At 44.9% G+C, this 24,271-nt stretch overlaps 1 protein-coding gene across 3 annotated transcripts in view; it reads right to left on the bottom strand.

Moving 5' to 3' along the window:
• The window catches only part of ZBTB11 (zinc finger and BTB domain containing 11), a 1,413,389-nt gene that overhangs the window by 702,291 nt on the left and 686,827 nt on the right, over positions 1-24,271 (bottom strand). For all 3 annotated transcript variants that reach the window (XM_069204794.1, XM_069204796.1, XM_069204795.1), the window contains exon 7: positions 17,993-18,137. In XM_069204794.1, coding sequence (XP_069060895.1) covers positions 17,993-18,137 — 145 coding nt within the window. The remainder of the gene's footprint in view (positions 1-17,992; positions 18,138-24,271) is intronic.

Here is a 24,271-nt window from a genome sequence, read left to right on the forward strand (position 1 = left end):
GACAAATTTAAAAGCAGAGAGAGCATGAGCACTGAGGTTCTGATTAGCAGAGCCTCAGTGACACAGATAAGCACTATAGACACACACACGTTAGGCCACAAACTATGAGCACTGGGGTCCTGGCTAGCAGGATCCCAGTGAGACAGGCAAAACACACTGACATATAGGTTTTTATCTATAAGCACTGGGCACCTGGCTAGCAGGATCCCAATGACACAGTAAAAACACACTGACACACACTCACAAACAGACTAAAAGTGGGGGTGACCATGACGGTACAAATGGTTGGCAAATACTATGAGCATTTATGAATAACGGCTGGGAGGGCAGCACAGCTCTGTGACCGATACCGCACTCAACTCTGTCAGTACAAACACCTTCTTTTATACTTTTTTGATACCTTGAATGCGTCTTATCACTCGTCATGCATTTTGATTTAAGCACTTGCTTGGTTCATTGTTATCTCTACGAACGTTAACATAAAGCCACATTTCTCCTTGTAAAGCATCTATATTACGCATTTACAGAAAAGCGAAGGTTACACATCTGTCATGAGCACATTTGTTAATAAACCGCAATGTCTTTTATCTCATGTTCTGAAGCCTATCAGTACTTTCTTCCTCAACTAACTCCACACTTGGAAACATTTTTGTCTGTCCTTCCTTGCACAGCTGCTGGCCTTCAAGCATCAAAGCTTATTGTGTTCCTTTTCCAAAACCATGGTGTACCCTTTCCCTTGTGAACGTGGATCGGAATGTGTGTGTGTTATCAAGTTATGACTCAGGATTTCTAGGGCCCCAGCTGCATTATGAATAAATGTTTCTGCTTGTCCACGTCCTTGCTTCCATGCATCCTATCCTGGGCTCTCTATTTGGACATCATGGGCATTCTAGGCCTGTATTCTTTTCTGATCATGTACGATTCTGCACATTTTCATCCTAATTCATGCATTAGCAAAAGTGGGCCTTCTCCTTTTTCCATATTTTCAGGAACACTAGAAAAAGCCTACTTTCTCACAGGGTATTACTGTGGTTAAGGACTTCCCTGATAAACATTCCCAACAAATTTGTTTGGGACCATTTAAATCTTGAAAGATACCGGTTAATAAAGGAGTCCCTCAGGGCTCTTGTTTGAGCCCAACCCTATTCAACATCTATGTCACCCTCCCTGCCCATGTTACACGATCCTGCAGTGTGGAGATCGTGTCATACGCAGATGACACTCAACTGGTTATCTCTTTTTGTCCTGATCTAGAACGGGGGCAAAATCAATTCAAGCATTGCAAGAGAAGAATTGCAAGTTGGATGATCAGAAATGATCTCCAGCTAAATAGCGATAAGTCAGAGATCGTACTGTTTGGCAAGGAACATAAGCTTTGGTCAACCAACTGGTGGTCCTCCGATCTTGGACCTGCACCTCTTCCCAAACAGGTGCTGAGAAATATAGGAGTAAAATTCGATCAGGATTTATATTTGAGAGATCATGTAAATGCTACATGCAGCAATTGTTTTGCCAGAGTGAAACTGTTGAAAAAAAGTATTCACTGGGCTACATTCCACCTCCAGAAAATCCCTGATCAAGGTGCTGATAAACAGTTGCCTGGATTATGGTAATGCAATGCTGGATGCAGCTAATGTCACCTTGCTGGCTAAAAAAAACAGGTCGTTCAAAACACTGCCACTGGATTGATTTGTAACCTGTCAGCTCGGTCATCCTCTACCCCTATTTTAAAAGCTCTGCACTGCACTGGTTGCCTATGAAAAAAACACGCAATTTTGAAACGTTTGAAACACAAGGCCTTGTATCAGGCTGGCCTGTGTACTTGCAACAAAAATTGAAGTTTTATCTGCTTCTCAGACAGCTGAGATTCTCTAATAAAGTACTCCTGCAGATCTCTCGTATTCATAACATCAAATCTAGTGGCAGAGCGTTCTCTTAACTAGCCCCCTCCCATTGGAATGCTCTCCCTCTTCACATTTGCACCTGCATCAATTTTAGGAACTTTAAGAAACTGCTGAAAACATGGTTCTTCTAAACAGCTCTTCCTCTGCCTACACAGCACAGCACTAAGATACTCCTAACGGAGTGAGCTGTGTGTGATATCAAGTACATAAACCATATCTAACCAATTGAACAAGATACATACCTTCGGTAACACTTTTTCTAGTTGGGTACTTCAGATAAGATTTCTTATCCTTAGAATATTCCTCAGGCTCCAAACTGGACCCGTAGGATTTTACAACATTGTTCCTGCACATTACTAGGGGGCTTCTTGCGGCTCTGTCTCTTCCACTTTCCACCCAGAAGTGAAAGAGTGGAGCCACATATAGGCACCACCCCTGCGTGCTGATGTCTGTTTCTTGATCAACTCTTTCCACACCCTCACACTGAGATCACAAACATTTGTCATTACCAGAGTGCAGATATCTGACTTGGGACCTTTTTAGATGTTAAAAGGAGAACGTAGTGATGGGAATAGAGTAAAGAATCTATGGTTAAAATATTCACTAGAAATCACATTATCAAGGGAAAGTAACTTGTCTGATGGATAATTCTGACTGCAGATTCCTAACATTTGAAATAGATACCAAAGAAGAAGCTTCCAAAGTGGAGGGTCTTTGGAGTGGGCTTAAACCAAAAAGCCCAGCAAGACCAAATGGACAAAATGCCCTTCCTGTAGGACATGGCATTTACAGCAGTAGTGCTTCAAAATGTATGCACTGACATCCATTTCGTTGGTCTGACAGCAGTCAGGAACAGGCACTCTGCATGCCAATGCAGTGGTAGTACCCTGGGCAGGTAGAATGACTTGCTTCTTGGCCAGTGCATAGCAGATCTTAATGCAGGGAACCTTGAGAAAGTCTTTTTTTGCACTGCCTCACCTTTCTTCTTTTATTTTTTTTATACTTTTTATTGGAATCAACAATTGCTCATCACAGTATATTTACACAAAGGTTTGCAGAGGATCACATTATGTCTCACAGTTGCAGATCAGTCAGTGCTGAATCAACTATACAATATTAAGGTGTGGATTTATGCCCTTTTCCTTTCAGCGAGCTATGTTATATGCTATGCACCACCTCCGGAACAATGATTGATAAGTCCCTGTTCCTTTCCTACGCCCTTCCCAGTGGCTTCGGCTTTTCATCTGTTCCTATAGGCCTCCCATTGAGACCAGATTTTGTTATACTTTTGAAGGCCCCCCCAGCTCAAATAAATGACCTGTTCTGCTTGCTGGCACCAGTCCAAGTTATTTTCCCATTCTTGTATCTCTGGTGTTGCGGTCTTACCCCACACCTTCGCTATATCTCTTTTAGCTACCCCTGCCGCCAGCATTAGCCACGTCCTCTGACATTGCTGCCACTTCTCTTCACCTGCTATCTGCAGGATTAACCAACGGGCCTCCGGCGGCATTGTCAGGCCCGTAACTTTAGACATGGTGCGGACCACTTGTTGCCAGAAGTCTTCTATAAGCGGGCAGCTCCATAAGATATGAATAAAGGAGCCCTCCATCCCACACCCCCCTCTTACACAATGGCGATTCACTTCGACGCATACAGAATAACAAGGAGCTAGAGTAGTATGATCTATGTAGGATTATGAGTTGTATTAGACGGAATTGAGCACTGATTCCCACCACACATGGGCTCTGTAGGGCCTCTAGCCAGTCCTCTTCTTCTATTTTTCCTAAGTCACCCTCCCAAGCCCGTCATAGTGACCGACCAAGGTTCAGGGCATTATTCATACATTTTTTATAAGTCAGGGAGATTGGTTTCTCCGTCATCTGCTCCAATAACAGTGGGTCTTCAAGTGGAGTCGACTTCGGGAGTTGTTCCCCAACCTGTAAATGTTTCTTTAGCGCATGTTTCAGGTGAAGGTATTGGAAGACAATCTTTGTCCCCCTTTGTGTATTCCTTCTTGAGGTCCTCTAGGGAAACCAGAGTCCCAGCCCCCCATATGTCCTCCAGATGGTCAATTCCTATTAGATCCCAATGACAGAGCCCGCTAAAACCCCAGAGTACGCTAAGTTGGTCGCTAGCCCAGAGAGGGGTCATGTCTGTGAGTCTGTCCTCCCATCCTAGGAACCTGGAAGCCTCTCTCCATGCACGTATCACTGACTCTGTGTGGCTCGGGAGCTATCCCTCTCTTTTCCTCTCATAGAGCACCTATAAGTGCCTTCCCTCTCCCATGGCTGCACTATCCACTCTGTATGCCGGCTCATCCCTTTCCAAGAATGGCCACCCGTTCACTGAAACTAACTGCACTGCCCAATAATATGTATGTATGTATGTTAGGTATGGCTAGGCCCCCCTCAAACACACCTTTCTGCAGCTTACTTGGTGCTATTCGAGGACTGCCTCCATCCCACAGCAATGCGCGCAGCTCTTTGACCTGGGCAAAGAAGGTCGGCGGTATTTTGTAGTGCGTGTTCTGGAGCATGTATAGTAGCTGTGGGAGGGACATTGTAAAAAGAGCAGCGCGACCCATCAGAGAGAGCGGTAGCATCCGCCAGCCAGACACATCTCCGCGGAGAAGGTCAAGCTATGGGTATAGGTTTCTTTTATAAAATTTCTTAAAGTGCTTTGTAACAAACTCCCAAGTAGGAGAATCCCTCCCTCTCCGGCGGGGCCGCGCATTCCGCCGGGATGCTCAACTCTCCACCGGTTAATGGGTAAACCTTCGACTTTTCCCAATATATTTGATACCCCGAATATGTTCCAAAAAGCTGGAAAATGTGCAGCAATCTGGCTATGGATTGACAGGGTTTCGTTACATATAGAAGGACGTCATCAGCATAAACGGAGATCCTTGCTTCCCACTCCCCAACTTCTGGAATACACCATACAAGAGGGTCCTGTCGCACCCAGGTGTCTAACGGCTCTAGTGCCAGGGCAAACAGCCATGGGGACAATGGGCAACCCTGTCTTGTGCCCCTGTGTAAGGCAAATGTGCAGGACGTCACCCCATTGACTCTCACTTGCGCTCGCGAGTCGCTGTACACCAGTTGGATCCACGTGCATATTTGTGGGCCAAAGACCAGTCTTGTCAGGACTGCCATAAGGTAGACCCATTCTATACTGTCAGAAGCCATCCTCACATCTAGCGCGAGCAATGCCGCCTCCTCTGTCCAGGGGTTATCGTTCTCATGTAGGATCCCGTATAGGCGCCGCAAATTTAGTCCAGTGTTTCTGTGCTCCATAAAAGTAATTTGGTCACAGTTGATCAGGTAATCCATTAGTGGTCGAAGTCTATTCACTATAATTTTAGCCAGTACTTTAACTTCCAGGTTCAACAGCGATATAGGCCTGTATGAGCCACACTCCGCAGGTGGCTTACCCACTTTATGTATTACGATAATAGTTGCTAACCTTTGATCCAGAGGCAAGACACCTTCTGACTTAGCTACTTGGAACATTGCCAACATATGTGGTGCTACAATATTTGCCATACATTTGTAGGGCTCTACCGGTAGCCCATTGGGGCCCACTTCTTTCCCTGACCTAGTCGCCATGATTGCCCCCGCACTTCTTCTACTGTTATATCTTGGTCTAGTGTTTTTCTGTTGTCCGCTCGGAGCTCCACCAGCAGGAGATCTCCAAGGAGTTCCAAGTAGTCCTCATATGTCTGGTCCCTCTTAGCAGAATAGACACACTCGTAATATGAAGCAAAGGCCTCGGCTATATCATCTCCTGCAGTGCATCGCTCGCCCATCTCGTCTCTAATCTCCATTACCCAACTCCTATCCCGGTCTCGCTTTTCTAGCCAAGCCAGTAGTTTACTTGCCTTGTCCCCTACGTCGTATAGACGTCGATGCGTGGCCAGAGCTTGTGCTTGTGCCTTATTTTCAACTAAGTCCCTCAGCTCCTGTTGTTTAAGTATGAGACTATGACATTGGTGCGTCTGTATCGATCCCTCAGCTAGAATTTTGGCCTCCAACTTCCTGACCTCCCCTTCTAGAGTCTCACATTGGAGACGATGCTCCTTCTTAAGACCCCCTATTAATGTCTGCGCTTGCATTCCAATGACTGTCTTGAAGGCTTCCCAGAGTATATCTTCCGAGGTCACACTTAGCAGGTTGTCCTCAAAATACCTCTGAGGCCCTTTTTGTAGCTTGTCAAGGAAGTCTCCTTCCTTGAGATACCAGGGGTCTATTCTGGGTGGAAATCCTGCATCTTTAACAGTAGCAACGAGAGTGGCTCCCACCGGGGAATGATCTGACACACCAAGTGCGAGCTGTACCACGTCCTTAAAGCGTCCCACTTCCGTGTGTTGTGTAAACAGATAGTCGATACGTGAGAAACTTTTGTGTGGTGCAAACAGAAATTTATATTGCCTCTGATGTGAGTTATGGGCTATCCAGAGGTCTGTCAGGCCTAACGAGTTGGCAAAGGTCGACAGGTTTCCAGTTCCACCACCTCCCTTACCCCCCGATAGCCTATCTAGAGTTTTGTCCATGGTGTCGTTCATGTCTCCTCCCAGGATAAGGGTGCCACGGGGCAGTTCCAGCAGTATGGCCCCCAGTGTTGGTAGGGTGTCAGCATGTCATTTTGGTGGTATGTATACCAAACTGAAATTCACTGTCTGCCCTTTCCAGATCCCGGTCATCGCCACGAATCTCCCCAGTTTGTCCATCTTCGCCAGCCCTAGTTTTAAGGGTGTCGACCTTTTAAGTAAAATACCCACTCCTCTGGAGCTAGTAGTGAATCCCGCATGTGCCCCTAAGTAGTAGCCCATGTGGTCCAATGCCTTGCAGTGGTTTCCTTGCAGATGCGTTTCTTGTATGAGGGCCACGTCTGGGAGAAACTGTAGGACCAATGTCAGTTTAATACTATTGGCCAGGCCATTGACGTTCCACGTCATGACCTTCAGGGGCTGGGGCATAACTGTAGTCAGTTTGTGGCTGGTTGAGTCTTCAGTGCTCGATCTCTCGCGACCACCCCCCCCCTTCCTCCCATCTCCTAGGGGACCCCTGATCCATTCCTGCAATGTATGTAGTGAGAAAAATGCGTAAACTTTTACATTAGGCCTCAACGAAGTGTGCCCTTGAACAACCCAACAATACCCCTCCCTCCCTGCTACCCTGGCCAGTAGGCCTATAAGTGCCCACCCCCAAAACTTGCAGAGTGCCTGTCGCCCCAACAGTTACATAGATGTGATACCGGTGGGCTGGCTCCACAGAGAGGGCTCCTATAATGTATCGAATAATCTCATATTCCAAAGTTGGCTTTAGTATGGAAAGCCTCCCACTTACCAATTGTAATATCAACGTCTCTCACCTCCACTCCTTAAAAGAAAGAGGGGATGCATATTTACCTCCTGTGCCCCTCTTTATCAATGATCTCTATATCAATGTGTATTTGTTCAATATAAGACTCATCGTTAGTAGGCAGTGGAAATCACCACCCTCCGATTTAACTCTGTGGTGTCAACTTAGTTCAGGTCCCTTTCCTAGCCCCAGTGTCAGAATGGACCAGTTCACCCTCTGGGGGCTTGTTCGGTTTCTGTGCCCCTAATCGTCCTCTTGGCTCTCCTCTCCTGTCTCGTAGGTCCACAGGGCGCCATCCCTCCATCCAGTCCCACGCCTCATTTGGGGATGTGAAGAACCATGATCTGCCTTCTGCTAGAACTCGTGGCTTTGCCAGGAAGAGTATAATATATTTTAGTTCTTTCGCTCAGATGGTTTCTTGACTTCATGAAAGCTGCGTCTTTGTTTTTGCACCTGGAGGGTAAAGTCCGGGAAAAAAAACACTGTGGCGTTATCCAGGCGTATATCGCCATGCTTACGGGCAGCTTGTAGGATAGCATCACAGCTTCTATGACTGAAAATTCTCCCAATGATTATTCTCGGGAGGGGGGCAGTTTCGGCGGTGGAATCGTGCTCTATGTGCCCTTTCTACAGAAAAGAATTTGGATAGGCACTTTGGGCGAAGCATGTTTACAATGAGGTCCTCCAGAAATAGGTCCACACTAGGCCCTTCTGTCCCTTCCAGAACTCCAACGACCCTGATGTTGTTTCTTTGTGCTCGCCCTTCGTGATCTTCCAGTCTGGGGCTTCCACTCCAGTCTGCTTCGTGAGGCATTGCACTTGATCTTCAAGTTTCTTGGAAGCGGTTTGCAATATCTTAATGTCTGATTACGCAGTTGACATTTTGTCGGATATTTTTTGGAGGTACGCTTGCAAGAAGGAGACATTCGCCGTCACAGCATCCAGTTTGGGCTCCAGAGTGCTTTTCAAGTCCGATATCGCTGCCATGATGACCTTCAGTGAAGGTTCTCCTTCCTCTGGCATGTTCGTCTCTGACCCGTTATGTGTGGGAGATTGCTTTTGTACTGCATATTTGTCCATTTTGTTGGACTGTGTGGGGGCCTGGCCCTTTGGCTTCATCTTGATCTTTACAAGGGTGGTGAGCCCACCTCATGGCAATTAGCGCCCTTTGGGAGCCCCCCCTTCTACAGTCCTGTTGAAGAGGCCAGTCTCTCCGCGCCCAGGTGGTCACAGCTTCACCCACCTACTCCACTGGTCCGAGCTACAGTGTCCACCGAGGCCCCGCAGTCCTGCCCACACACCTCTGGATCTGGGCCACAGCCGATGTCTTGTCCCTTCACCTCCTCTTCTTCCCGTTGTTCGTCCACTGGTCTCCCTCCTGTGAGTTCATGTGTACCCATTTCCTCAAGGACCAGGACCTTCATCAAATTTGCAGCCACAGCCATGGGGAGCCCAGTCCTGGCTGTGTTTACTTCTCGCCTTGAGCTCTGTTGTGGCCTCTTATTGCTAGGGCCTTCACTGTGTCAGGTTCCCTTGTCTCCGCCCTTCCGCCCGCTATATGCAGGTCCTGGCTGTCCCCCTTTTTTAGGTCCAGCCTCTGGAGGCCTCCGATTGTTGGGTGGCCGGACACATTCACCTCCTAGGGCCTCTCCTGTCGTTGCGCCAGTATGCGCACATGAGCTGCCAGCGCACCTACCGTCAGTCCTGTAGGGCCACAACCCGGGCCACTCTACCCCCAGATCTCGACCTGGGGTTCAGGGCACGGGCCCCCGACTCGACCGCATGGCCAGCTCCTGGGTTTCCCAATCTCTGACAGGGCGAGCCCCGTCTTTGGCTCCGAGCCCAATTGGATTGTACACGCGGCCCACCGCAGACGACTGTGGATCGCACTTCCAGGGTCCCGGGCACGATCCACCCAGGTCTCCGAGGTCCCGGCGGCTCCTCTTTCTTTTCCTCTTTGTTGGCTGTGCGGGAGGCGGTCAGATTATGTCGGATTTTAGGCGTTTAGGAGCCGCGGAGCTTCTTTAGATGGTGGCCATCTCTGGCGTAAGCCAAGCCACGCCACGCCCTCTGCCACACCTTTCTTGGTGCGAGAGAACCCCATCAAAAGCTGATCATCAGTTCAATGGTCTTTGGTGCAATCAATGTACAAGCTTAAGGCCCTTTTGGGGTCCAGCTGATGTACTGTCTTCTCCTCTTTTGAGGGGTGAGGCGGGGCTAAGAACATTGAGAGGGTAATGGACTGCCCAACGTGAAAAGGTTTCTCAACTTCAGGCAAATTTTTATTTTTCTACTTTTCTTTTTCAAAAAGCTATTTTTTGCCCTAATTTTCATGACACATGCATGTCTGTCTTATTCTCTATTATTGTAATTTTACAAATTGCCCACGACTCATTTACAATATTACAATCTCTCCTCATTCCTCTGGAAATCCTACCTATGTAACCCAAAAATACCTAATCTCCTCTGATGCATCCATTTATCCCACCAACCATGTGCATGACCTCACATACCCCCACTAACAACAGCAACTATCCCCTTTTAATTTAGCCCATCATAAGGAAACGAGAATGACTACATAGAATGGTTTACTTAAGCACACAAGACCAATTCAATAACAGTGGACTAACCTGTAACCTACGGTTCCAAAACAGCGAGCTGTCTGCATAAGGCATTTCAATGCCTGGTCAGGGGTAGCAAGCACTATATAAATGCAATTACAACACTACAGGTAGCACCAAATTCAGGGGTGTACACAAATAACCACTGTTCTAAGACTCAGAATCCTGTGCGCATTTAAAAAAAAAAAAAAAAAAAAAAAACACCTAGATCTCCCTCATACCATTTTTCCTTCATTAGTTATTACCATATGAAATGATAGATGGTCAGTACACAATGAAAAAAAAATATAAGCTGTAGCTAAATTGTTGGTTGTGGGTACTGTGTTTTTGGATAAGCAACCAACAAGTTTATATATGTCTACAACAAGAAGGATCTAACAGGTGTAACAGTATGCTACTTTTGTAAATCTGCTACGGAGCCAAAAATTACAGATGAAAACGTTGTCATTAATAGCTATTTTTCTACTAATGTTCATTATTTTTTTTATTTCAACAATTAGTTTCTTTCTGAACATCCATGAGCAATCTACACAAATGACTTCTTGTCGATTTCAGAATAGTGTCTATTTTCAGAAATGCATAGCTTTCTGTACTCATCAAGGGGTTGCACATCTGTTTCTTCAAAAACTGCAGGTAGACTGAAACCACAAAAAATACGACAAACATTGGCAAAGTCAACAGGTTTCACCTATGCAAAATCTTTGTCTTTCTCAATTTGTTTTTTTACATGGTGGGCAGAAGTTGACCTTCTGTGCAACATTCCTTAAAGTAAATAAAAAAGCACTACAACGTAGCCAGCTGTGACGCCGTCATAGATGTTTTTATTTACTTCAAGACATGTTCCACAGCAGCTCAACTGCTGTGCAACATGTAAAAAAACATTGACAAAGATAATAGATTTTGCATTGGCGCAACCTATTGGCTTTGGCAATGCTTGTGAAACAAATACCTAAAAACACATATATAAACAGGAGCAGAAAAGTAACATATACTTTCACATGGCGCCTTATCATACCCTGCATTTGTATGTGTGAGTCATGATTTACTGGTGATATATACTACACACCAATGTGCCTGATCAAATTTGTGCTGCAAAAAAAACAAGTGTAGATAGAGATCAGTCAGAGAATGTAAATGGAAACCAGCAAAAACAATGGAGGAAGCAACGATGACAAAGAGAAACAAGGAATGAGGAGGAAGGGAAGAAGCAAAAATGAGGACACAACAAAAAGTGAGGGAGGGTGAAGGAACGATGTGGGAAGAGAGCCGGGAGGAGACGGCCTACATGTGTACTCATATGGAATGACAGAGAGCAAATTTAAAAAAAGTTACCTCCTGATGGGGTAGCCAGTGGAAGGACACTGGCCACTAGCCAGTGACCAGAAGCTGTACTTGGGCCAAACTCCATGGGATGGACAGGCAAAACAGGACGACGTTCTAAGTAAAAGCAGACTGTGCGCTGACCAATCAGAATCAAGGTAACAACAGTGACGTGGTAGCCAACTAATGGTAAGCACTGGTATGTAATAGGTGGGCTGTAAACCCCTTTAAAGATTTTATTTTCCTGATACAAGAGATTTTGCAAGCACAGCATAAACACTGTGCAGGCGAAACCTAAAAATTGACTAGTGGTTAGAAAATGCAAAATCTGTAGTAAAAAGTGCTTTTCTTTTACAGCTCTGCTTGATCCTGAAAGCTGGGAAGATGGTGATATCAGCACAGCAAAACTTGATGCCATTTAAAAAAAAAAATATGCTCTCCTGCACAAACACATTTTCCCATTTTTCAAAACAAGAAAAAAAAAAAAACTTTGGCCCTACTAATCTATTCAATAAACTTCACGTACACATCAATGGACAACAGTTCCTGATATTTATATGGCTTTGAAAAATAAAAGAGTGTAGACCGACGTAAAAATTTTACTTATAATCATTGATATTCATCACCATTCCACCAATTACCAGACACAGTCTTTCAATTACAATCCCAGAATATCTGAACCAAATACATGTCTTGTTTCCAGTCTTGCAAAGTAATCGGTCACATTTTTAATAGCGTACTCAAGGCAGCTGTTGCCTCCCATTATCCCGTTCATGCTTTCAGCCCATCTACATCCCTGGGTCACACATACCAACCTTCAAGACGCAAAGATGCACCCCATACACAGAAAGAGAAGGTCCTGCAGCAAGAATACCTCATCAGACACTATTCTGCACCATTAATCCTCTACTCATCCCTTCACACATTCTCACAACGTTGTTTAGCTTCACTGCCAGGTAATTTGCAACTGATTATTACACCTAATGTTCATTCTATAGAAACACAGCACCTATCTCACTACTCATCCTTCCCTGTACAGTCACACCTAAGGCTCACTCCACCTAACTCATCTTTTGCACCATCTTTCTCTATGAAATAGATTGCCCTACCACAATCTGCCAATCAACCTTGTGCTGCATGCGACAACTTTTCGACCCCAACTAATAATGCCTTGAGGTCTAATACACAGTCCTGGCCCTATTTACCATAGCCTTCTCTTCCGCTCTCACTCTGAATGCTTTACATTTATTATGATTATCTTGACTTTGCTAGAAAAATGCTAACAGCTGCCCCTTCTCTACATCTTGCTGCCCCCCCCAGTATATCGACATTCCTTCTCTGTAAAAAACGTTTAACATTTGCTGTTTAACCAACTCAGGTTTTACCTCAAATGTATTTACTGCTTTTATTCAATTCCCCGTCATGCACGTATCCAACTTTCTAACCTTTGCGTGCCATTATCACCTTTCCTTCATAAGTATTCTACTTAATCTCTATTCATAAGGCTGTTTAACGAAATCTACTTAAATCCATTTTCTATCAATCCAGGGACCTCCCTGTTTTGACTCTTTAAGACATTGCAGGACTCAGCGTTGAAGTCTTAAAGAGTCAGCTGGAATCCGGGAGGTGTGCTGTGCTGAAAAAAGAGTGCATTATTATATTCTCATCATAAACCCAAGACCTACGGTTCAGGTGCTGAACTGAGAAGAATCAGCAACTTCATCCACTGTAAATTCCACAAGCTATGTTGGTGGTGGAAAGCGCCCAGCAGACCGGACCAACTCTAGCCCCCCTATAGACTCTCATGAACCTGACAACAGTCCTCTGGGTTGGCTTTTCACCTTCATTGAGCTAGTGGGTTTTAGTTTAGGCCAGAACTGCACCAGAGGCTGCAGCAACTTCCCCCGCACAACTCAACCTTACCTCCCACATCTAGGAAGGGGTGAGTCAAGATGGGCTGAAAAACAGCAGTGGAGACCTCACAATTGAAGCCTGCTGCAATATGCAGGTAAATCTCAAGAAGTGACATTACTGGACAGCTCAAGAGTATTTCTGAGGCCTTGCTCTGATTCTAAGCTAATAGCTAACCAAGTACAAGCAAAAGAGACTGTCTCATCGGTTTTACACATATTAAAATGCTCTCATAATTTACTGTGACACTACACCTGCATTAAAGCTTCTGGGATATTGATTAAAAGGCTTTTCCTGTATCACTGCAGTTATACACTGTTCCTCGCATCTATTCTTTTTGTGCTATATTGCATAAATTGTACATTGAAGTACTTTCTGTTTTCTTAAGTCAAAGCACTAGGCTCGACATTCTTTATAATGAGCTACTGTGTTGATTGGCCTCCGATTATCTAATCTCCATGTTTGGATTGCTGAGTTATCAAGTGCTAAAAGGCAGCAAAACGATGCAATACCAACAGTTGGCATCCGAAAATCCCTGTAAACCATGCGATCCAAAATTGACTCTGAAAGCTTCTAAAATCAGAACCACATTTTGAGGCCTCTCGAGTTCCACTATTTTATTATATTTGTGAAAGCAGTATTTGCTATTAGACAAGGGCTTTGTCAGTGAGATCGGGGTGTGTGGAACCAGTGGCGGCCGGCAGCTTTGGGAGGGGGCGGGCGGGGCACACACACACACTCATTCTTTCACACACAGACACGCACGCTCATCCATTAACACTCATTCCATTCAAACATGCACGCACGCACCAAACATTCATTTTACAAGATCACACACATTAATTCTTTCACGCACGCGCATCCATTAACAACACTCATTCCATTCAAACATGCACGCACGCTCCAAACTTGCATTTTACAAGATCACACACATTCATTCTTTCACACACACACGTGCACGCACATCCATTAACACTCATTCCATTCAAACATGCATGCACGCACCAAACATTCATTTTACAAGATCACACACATTCATTCTTTCACACACACACGCACGCACATCCATTAACAACACTCATAACACTCAAACATGCACGCGCGCACCAAACATTCAATGTAAAACATAACACACATACATACACACACACACACACACTTACCTTTAGCCTCCAGGTCCCAGGAGGGTTGGGACTGCTGCCTTCCCTCATTGGCTGACCTGAGATCAGCCAATGAGGGAAGGCAGCAGTCCCAGCCTCGTCACAGAGTGGGATGGGGTCAGTAAGACTGCTGACCCCACCCCACTCTGTGACGAAGTGTCACTGATTGACACTCGCCCTGGGAGCTTCAGGGCTTAAACTGAAGCGCCCAGGGAGAGTTTCAATTGGTGACGCTTTCCTCGTCACCCAGGGGAGGGCCTCGAGGCACCTTTGCTGGGCCGAGGAGGTCACGCCCATAGGAGCTGTGATCTCCTCAGCCCAGCAAAGTTCAGCTCAGGCAGCCAGGAGTCTGCGCAAATCGCGCATGTATGCTCCTGGCTGCCTGACCTGAACATGAAGTGTCTGTCAAGCTGACCTTTGTTCAGCCTAACAGACACTCTTCATGGGGTGGGGGGGCGTGGCCCCTCCGCCCTAAAGGACGGGCCGCCACTGTGTGGAACAGAGATTTTCTAACGGTCACTGCAATGGCAAAAAATGGCTGAAAAAAGTACTACATTTAAAAGGCATCTCTGCACCACATAAGAACCATCCATTCATTTGTTTACTCTTGGCCTGTTTTGTGCAAGAGGGAAGAGGAGGGGTGAGTGTATACAAGCTATGCAAAATGTCAGAGGCGTGCCTGTGCTGTGAGGGCTGCTAATCCACGTGGAAACCCGGCCACAAACACTGTTAGCCCGACTGGAGGCCCATGGACCCATCTACACACACCTGAATCCGTTTATTAGGGTGTGTCACACGGCAAACACCCCCTCATGGACTACGCCCCCCTTACCAGAAAAAGGAGTCCACTCTAGATAATATACAGAAAATAATAATATAGCAACACAATGAACAACAGGCTTAAAACTTTGCTGGACAGTGAGGTTAAGATGTTTGCTAAATTGCTACTGGGGTAATGTTATGAATGGGTGAAAAACAACAGATTATTACGTTTAAACCAAAGTGCACTCATAGCTGGGGGACCTACAATCAACAACATCATGACATTCACTCTCACGTAGCAGAAAAGGCACCATTTCCTGGAAACCAGAAACATTCCACTTGTTATATTGAAAATAGGTAAGCACTTGAAAAAGGACTATGGTGGACAAAATGGTAAACTGGGAAATTAAGTGCATTTTTTAGTGTTCAAAAGTTTATTGCTATTTAATTAGTAAAGAAAAAGAAACCAAACAACTAAAACAGTCATGTACATACAGTAAAGGGGAATGTGATGAGCTGTTCTAACATCCGTTACACACTAGTCAGAACATAACATCAAGATTGCAAATGCAACTAAAATATCTTGGTATATGGTTGTAAACCTTATAATAATCATACATAACTGTTTTCAAATGTGTATAATCTGCCAGGGGAGGCAGGGTGTGGGGTGGTTTGCAAAACTCAAGAGTCTTTAAAGAAAACAGATTTCCTGCTTTGAAGTACATGTGTTAAATAAGGCTGATGGGATGAAGTAACATCTAGCAAAACAAAGAGTAAAGAAAAGCAATCTACAGAAACTACGAGTGGCATGGGGAGAGGGGGGATTGGAGCGTATATCCCAACCAAGTGTTCCGCACTTCCTTCTTAATTATGAAAATTCATGTGGGGACATCTGGTTTCATGTATGTAAGAGAGGGTAGTAAGATTAGCTAGCGGGGTTACGCAGTTTACTCTTTTGTGGATTTATATCCAGGTTGGATCGCAGTTTCTTAGAGTTGACATGAATGTGTTTGGCATATATGCGGTGTTGAGCACTCCTGGTGTAGCATAGGAGTTCCCACCACTTTTTATAGGAAGTAGTGGTTTTGGATTTCCACTCTAAGAGGATGGTTTTGACACCCAAGGTAAGTAGAAGGTCAATGAATGTTAGGTCATGGTTGCTATTAAGTGCAATTTTGAGCTAACTCAAGAGCTGCACATGAACGCATGGTTCAGGGCGAGTCCAGGACAGTTCAAATGTTTTCTCCCCCAAAAAATTAGAACCTGGAATGGTTCAAGAAGGGGTGCGTGTTCTCTAACCTCTTCTTTTTAACATGCAGCAGACATACAACTTACTTTGGAAACAAAGGTTTGATATTTGCCATGTTTGTGACATACATCGATTAATCATCTGATGTACAGAGTATATTGTCATTGTTTATCATAGCGCAAATGGACCATCAATAATATAAAGACACCGGTTCAAGGTCTATTGTAGAAATATAAAAAGCTTCATATATAGTTTAGGAACTTCTGCTGGGTGAAAGTCAAGGACTAGTCATATCTGCTGCTACAGAAAGGACACACACATACATGTCAGATAAAATAGGACTTCTAACCGCTCTCACACTGTCTATAGTGTGTGTTAATCGACTCTTCAAGCACAACTTCAGAAGGAATGAATTTGTTTTGATGGTTTTCTAAAGAAGTTAGACTTCAGACTGTGTCACATCACTTGTGCATTTACTACCTGTGTTCTTTTTGAGGAGAGTCAAAAGTACTTACAGGCAATACTGTTAAGCCATAAAAACAGTTAATCTTTCAAAAAATAAAGACACTAAAACAATCCTTCTCAGACAGCGCCCCTTGCATGTGTAACACCAACCCTTCTGACATTCAGACATTAACTTTTCATGATACATTAAAACTAAATATGTTGTTCCAAAGTTAACTCCTACCCTGCAGTTCATCTACCAGACTTAACTGTGACATATTTTGGACGCCTTCATCCTGTAATTAATTTTATTGCTTTATTTTATTATGCCTTTACATTAGTTTTAATAGTGTATCGTATTCGTAGCTTACGTTTCCATTTGAATACTATGTGTTACTGTGGCATGTAACTTTTTATATTATTTTAGGATTTCTATTTTGCTTCATGTTACAGAGTTTTGCATTCTCTCTCTTGCAATCCTTAACTGGCACCCTGATCTCTTGTAAAGTGCTTTATTACTGGTGGATCTCGTTCGAGCTAAACAAAGCTGCTATGAAATAAATTACAAAAGGGAAGCCCAATTACACAATAACAAAGAGCGAAGTATTTTACAGTCTGAAATCGGGGTTGATAAAATGTTGCTAAAGATTGTTTTAATGTGAAATGTTAGGGCCAGTCGAGTGCTAAATACAGGTATATTGTTTGTGGATATTTCACACCGAAACTGAATGAAAAAGTATTTTCTATAAATAGGACTGGTTCCAGCTGTCCTCCTTCCAGCAGCCATCTCTTAATCACCAATGGGGGTAGGGCACAGTTGAGCAGTGCATTATATTTCGTGAAAAATATAAATGACAAGGAAGCTGAACTGTTGATCTAAAACTATTTAATACTCAGTTTATTACTGTTAATGGAAAACTTTCTATGAAAGCGACAAATATGGGAGCAACCAAATTAAGTTTATGTTCATAAAAACAAAACAATTCAAATTCTACTAATAAGTAATGCTGCACACTTACAAGTGGTCTTTAGGGAGAGAGTAAGTAGCGAGGTCCGTAGAAAGGTAGTATATTATGACTAGAGAGACAATGAGCATTGTTTGATTGTTATTTAGGAAGAGAACAGTTCAGAGTTTAGGGAGGTAGTGGGCAGTGTGGAGTTAAGAAGACAAAAAAGTGGGTCATTAGCTATAATCAGTATTAGGAGACAAACATTTTTAGAAGAATTGAAGGTTACCAGCTGCCTTTGTATTACTTACCTGTGTGAAGGCTGGTGTGCTCCTGAAGGCTTCGTTTTGTAACAAATGATTTCTCACATAATTCACATTTGAACTGTTTGTTTACTTCATGGAGCGTTCTGTGCATTTTCAAGCCATGCTTGTAAGTAAATGACTTTCCACAGACCTATAGTAACGGGAAAAGAACATTATTTTACACTCGTTTCTTTTTTAACTATTTTATTTTGCATTTTCAAGAGAAAACAAGTGAACAGGACACACAGTACAATGCCACTCAGAATCAATAAACCTTTTTCCAGGACAACGGGAAATGCAGACCACGTACAACTGGTCATAAAGAGAAAGTCAATTTGAAGCTTGACCCCGCCCAAGTTGGGTACCAAAAAAAAGACCCTCAATGCCACCCCAAAACAATCCCACAAAAAGAAAATGGGAGGGGGGGGGCAGAGAAAAGGGGAAAAGACAAAGAAACATCTATAGAGCTGTTAATTGATGTAGGAGTTATGTTCAGGCAGAATATTCCTCTGGGTCAGAGGAGGATATGAAGGTCACACGCGTGTGGCGTTTGGGACATTGACTTCTGTACCCTCTGACCCGTAGCAAGAGATTAATGTTACAGGTGTAACGTCAAATTTAGCCACTCTGTCGCGAATGATGGCAGTCAGTTATTCCATGGCATAGATGGACCAAACTCCTTTCTTTTCCTTTCTCCCTACTCGCCTGCGGGATAGTGTGGCATCATCAAAAAAGAACTCCGGCAAAGAGCCCCCCGAAAGGGTGGTGCCCGTCAGACATTGCAACGCCAGTCTGACGAGGAGCTGGTCCGATGATGAAGCATGACACCCATCTGGGTGTGTGAGGACTCTTGCTCCTATTGAATAGGACCCCCTATTGAATAGGACTTCCTAGTACTCACCCTGTCTATTTCTTATTGCTCTTTAGGAACAGTGCATTATATTATTAGTAGCCCTCCTTCTCTTCTCCTGATGCAGCTGAAGGGAAAGCCGTCTGTACTGCTTGAATAGAACAATGTGCGCAACATAAACAGGTGAGATTCCACCTGCCTATTCAACCAGGCAGTCGGGGATTCCAGATGTTGCTGTCCTAAAGGGGTAAAGAGATGTCGGGCTTGTACCTTATTATTTTTAATTACATGATTCTTTTTGGCAACTATAATATGACAAAATGCATGCATGATTTATGTGGGGTTTAAATGTTTTAATGCAATATTATGCTGTGTGCTAAAAAATAAATTGTGATTTCCCGGTTAGACCGGAAGACTAGCCAGGGGGTTAAAGCAATGTTTTGATGGTATGGTATTACTACACTGTGATTCCCTGGTCAGACCAGAAGACTAGCTGGTGTAATAGACAGCAGTGCATTACCCAGGGGGCAGCCCCTGGACGATAGTTGTGCATTACCCAGGGGGCAGCCCCTGGATGATAGCTGTATATTACCCAGGGGGGTAGCCCCTGGACGACATCTGTGTATTACCCAGGGGGGTAGCCCCTGGACGACATCAGTGTATTACCCAGGGGGGTAGCCCCTGAACGACATCTGAGTATTACCCAGGGGGGTAGCCCCTGAACGACATCTGAGTATTACCCAGGGGGGTAGCCCCTGAACGACAGAGTATTACCCAGGGGGTAGCCCCTGGACGGCATCAGAGTATTACCCAGGGGGCAGCCCTGGACGACGGTAGTGCATTACCTAGGGGGCAGCCCCTGGAAGTGACATTCATTTGGGAATGCCTAACAGATATTCCGGTTAACACAGAGGGGTTAGAGTAGGAAATAGTGAAGTGGACCAAGTAACAAGTGTGCACATTTTGAGTCACACGCCCGGTTCACCAGATTCCCAGATCTACTAACCTCTGGAAGGCGTCTTTGAGGGGAAGCGACCAGGGCTGAAATATTAGTGAGAGTCTGAGTACAGTCAGACCCCTGGTTGCAAACCTGCAAAGCGCAATAGGGACAGTGAATGCGTTTCATGAGTAATGAGTAATAAAGAGAATAAAAATAATACTGTGTTTTACAATCATAAAGGTCAGGTTATAGAGAAGTGGCAGGTGTTCCCTCCAGTTGTCACGCAGTCAGATATAAGTGAAGAGGAGAGGGTGCGAGATCTCTGCCATATTTTTGACATCCCAATAGACACCCTTAAAGAGTTCTGTGAAGGGGCAGTAATTAGTGAAAATAAAAACGCAGGAGGCCCGAATAAATAACACCAAAGCAAGTAAAAGTTGATAATAAATCCCTATGAGTGAGGCTAATAATTCTCTGTGGCAAGAAACAGATACACTTGAGCTAACATTAGTATTTAAGTGGGCTCACGGTCAACCCCCATGCAACACCCCGAGGTTTGAAATAATAACTCAATCACCCCTTATATTAGAGAGGCTCTTCTTGATGCGTTCCTCACAGATATTCGTACCTTCACTACTTTAAATAATGAATGGCTCAACGCACCCCCGAGCACCACAAATACTCATCTACATACATGACAATGTTATAACACGCATTGCTTCAGCTACAAATCCACTTAGACCCCCCATAAATTCACCTGCCCCAGACATCACCATAGAAGAAGTGTTACACAGACTAGCGATAAGCATGGCTGATGTCCACCGATACGGTCTTACAACAATATATGTGAAGTCTGGTAATACTGAGTAGGACTGATTTTACACAATACTGTTGTGAGTTAGTGACAGTGGTATAGTTAAGATACGCACAAGATAACAGACAGGGAAAAAAAGAGCGCATCAGTTACGCTGCTAGAGGTACGCATAGGAAAACATTCGTCCTATGGGGATCATGGATACCCCTTTGGACCATATGATGAAAACTTTACCTTCAGACAAGGGAAGAATACTAAAATATTGCAAACAGTGGCATAAAGGCACTGAGGGCCACGCTCAACCATGGCCAAAAGATGGGACATTTGACCACGATATAGTTGAACACACATTGACTTACATTCGTTCAACATACAAGAAAAAGAAAAGGCAGAAGAGGGAAGCTATTCTATCACTATGGCGAGTAGTCTGTCATGAGAAAGAAAGAGACAAGTCTACCACACCTGAAGAGGTAGTGACACCCATACAAGAAGTGGCACAAACTCAAACAAAGTCCCCAGGGAATTCGCTAGGGGAAACCCCCACCTTATGGGTTGTACCCTATCCTGCCAGCTGCAGGGTACCAAGATCCCGTCTGGGTTGAGCCTAAGGAGGAGAGGTTAGAGGCACAAGGAGCTGAAGCAACACCTGCTCCTGCCCCTTCAGCCCCTCGAGCTGACACAGAGTTGAGTGGGAGAGACAGGCTAGTAAGTGAACTGCAACACACACTGAGACAGGCAGAGCAACCCCTTCGGGACAATGGACTACAGGGCATGTTATTCTCAGGCTTGGTGACACGTCTGCAGAGACACTAAGAGAGGCAGCAGAGGACTGGATGGAGGAAGAAGAGGAGGGGGGAGGAGGTGTACACACGCCATCATACCAGGAGCCCCCAGAAGGCTCACAAGGCATAGGGGGGGCAGAAGAGGATGAGGAATGGGACAATGGGTTTAATAGGGGTGCACATGAGCAAGGAGTTAATAGAAGGTTATATAATTTTCGTCTGCGCCCTCAACGAGAATTAGTAATGACAGCCAGAGGTGTCTCAGTCACAAAAAGACCGTCAACAGTCAAAAAGAGGGCAGAACTGACACCTATAGAGATAATAGAGCAAGAGGAGGGTAGTCATTATTGTTACCCCTTCTCAAATGATTTGGCAAAGTGGACTAAAAGAGAAGGAAGGAAGCCGTGGCCCCAACAAGGGTCTTTTCAACCCTTTTGTTTAGCAACTGCAGAAGATTGCATACGACATGGACAGGGTGACCCAAGTTGGAATTACCCTTACACACAGGAATGCCTTGCAGTCTGGGAAAAGTATGCTGAGGGCAAACCCACTCAAGTGATACGTAGTACTAGACCAGATCCAAGATTAAGCCGCAGATCAGGAAGCCCTCAACCAATAACTCAGTTGCCCCTTATCTTTAAGGGAGGGCAAGTGCCCACATATGTACCATGGCCACAAATGGACAAAGAAAATTTAAAGACAGCATTGCCTCCGTTGTCTGAAGGTGCAGGGAAATGGATAGGACGTTTTGAAAAACATACTGCCGGGGTCAACCTTGCCTTAGGAGATGTCAAAAGCCTGCTCAGCTCATTAGTGGGAGATGAAGTAAACACAATATTTGTAAGAGCAGGGTTCCCTCAGGTAACATTGATAAATACACAGTTTGATGGGTCATCTTTTAACAATGTCCGCCAACATGATTGGGATGCACTCCGACAGACGTACCCAGACAGGCCAGACATTGGAGCCCTTATGGCAGAAAGTATAAAGCCGACTGAGGATATTGCAGATTTTATCATCAGAATGAAAGAGCGATGGATTCAGGAAGTAGGATGTAACTGGGATAATACGGGAGGAAATGCAATTTTGTTTTATAATGTATTAAAGCGAGGCCTTCCCACTGACATTCAAGCAAATTTAGATGGAGTGGTGGGAATAGAAGCTAAGCCGTGGCCTGAAATACAGGCCCACATAATACATTATTTTAAGCGAAAACAAGAAAAAGACAAGGAGAGGACAGAGCAAGCAGAAAGGGCCGCAGCGAAGTTGGTGCAACAAAAACTTAAGAAACCAAGTACAGAAGGGGCACTCGTGACTGCACCACCAATATCTGTCACCATGCCAGTACAGGTGCAGACACCAGGGGGACAACCAGTAAGTGACATAAAGAAAGGACAGGGGAATTTTACAAGAGAGCAAAGGACAACACAAGGGAAAAGGCAGGGAAACTATAGAGCAGGACAGCAATGCTACTATTGCGGTAAGATGGGCCATTTTGCACGAGAATGCAGAGCCAGGAGAAACGAGGAGAGAGCGCAAGGTTGGAATACCTCACAGGGCCAGATGAGGCCTCAGCAAGTGCAGTGGGCACCCCAACAGCAAGCCATGCAGGGGCCCCCGCCAGGGCCCCAAGCTCAATGGACTGCACCTCAGGGGCCAATACCGCAAGGCAGGCCACAAGGTGTTAACAATACAATGGGAGGACAGGCACAGGCGGGAGGGGTAATAGTGCAAGGAGGCAACCCCTTCCAAGTAACGCCCCAAATGTTTGGGGGAGCACCAACTCAAAACTACATGCAATGACAGAGCCCGCAGATAGCCACTGTGTGTCCAATACTATCGGTAACCCACAGGTCAGACGAGGAACCCACTGTGACGGTAGCCATAGAAGGTCGCCCCTATAAGTTTCTAATCGACACTGGGGCCACCAAATCGTGTATTAAGGAAGGGAGATTACCTCTTTCTTGCTATTCAATGGACACACAAGGGTTCTGTGGTGCTGTGTGTAGGGTTCCTTTCACCAAATCAGTAAACATGACTGTGAGAGATAAGCAAATTCAAGGACCGCTACTGTATTCCCCAGAGTCACCGGTTAATCTCCTTGGGAGAGATTTGATGAGTAAACTGAACATGACCATCTCCTTCCTGGAAGATGGGTCAATGGTATGCTACACACCAGGTGTTACGCCGAGCAGAATATTGTCCCTCATAGCTCATGAGGAGCTAGGACAGCAGGTCAGAGCAGCTCCTGTGGATACAGAAGCTTTCTTGCGCGGTGTGTATGCCCTAATAGCGCACACACCAGCGCTGCAAGGGAAAACAGTGCAGTTACCAAAAGAACTGTTGTTCAGGCCTCATGAGCCTGTGGATCCTATTAAAGAACGTGAAATTATATTGGAAATATCTGCTCTTGAAATCAGACCCACATATGCTGTGTTGTTCGCAACTGACAGGAGAGAGGAGATGTGGGCGTCAATAATATTCACAGATCCTGGGGTAAAATTAAGAGATATATCAGATTAAGAACTATTTGATGATCACCCACAAACTGAGACAGTTGTGTTTGAAATGGACATTGATATTAGAGTACAGTTACAATACAGAACAGCGTCCAGACATGCACGAGACCCAACAATCATTGAGAGAGACTTGGCAAAGGTTCCAGAGGTACTGTGGACCAAGGGTCCATATGATGTGGGGCTGATCAAAGGGGCTGAACCAGTGAAGATTACTTTAAAGCCTGGAGAAATTCTGCCCAGGATGCGCCAGTACCCCTTATCCAAGGAAGCAGAAGAGGGTATTCTCCAAGCAATACAAGCATTGCTTGAGCAGGGAGTAATATACGAGAGGTCATCACCATGCAATACTCCGATCTACCCGATAGGCAGGGCAAAGGGGG

Source organism: Pleurodeles waltl, chromosome 8 (assembly GCF_031143425.1).
Source record: "Pleurodeles waltl isolate 20211129_DDA chromosome 8, aPleWal1.hap1.20221129, whole genome shotgun sequence".
NCBI lineage: Eukaryota > Metazoa > Chordata > Amphibia > Caudata > Salamandridae > Pleurodeles > Pleurodeles waltl.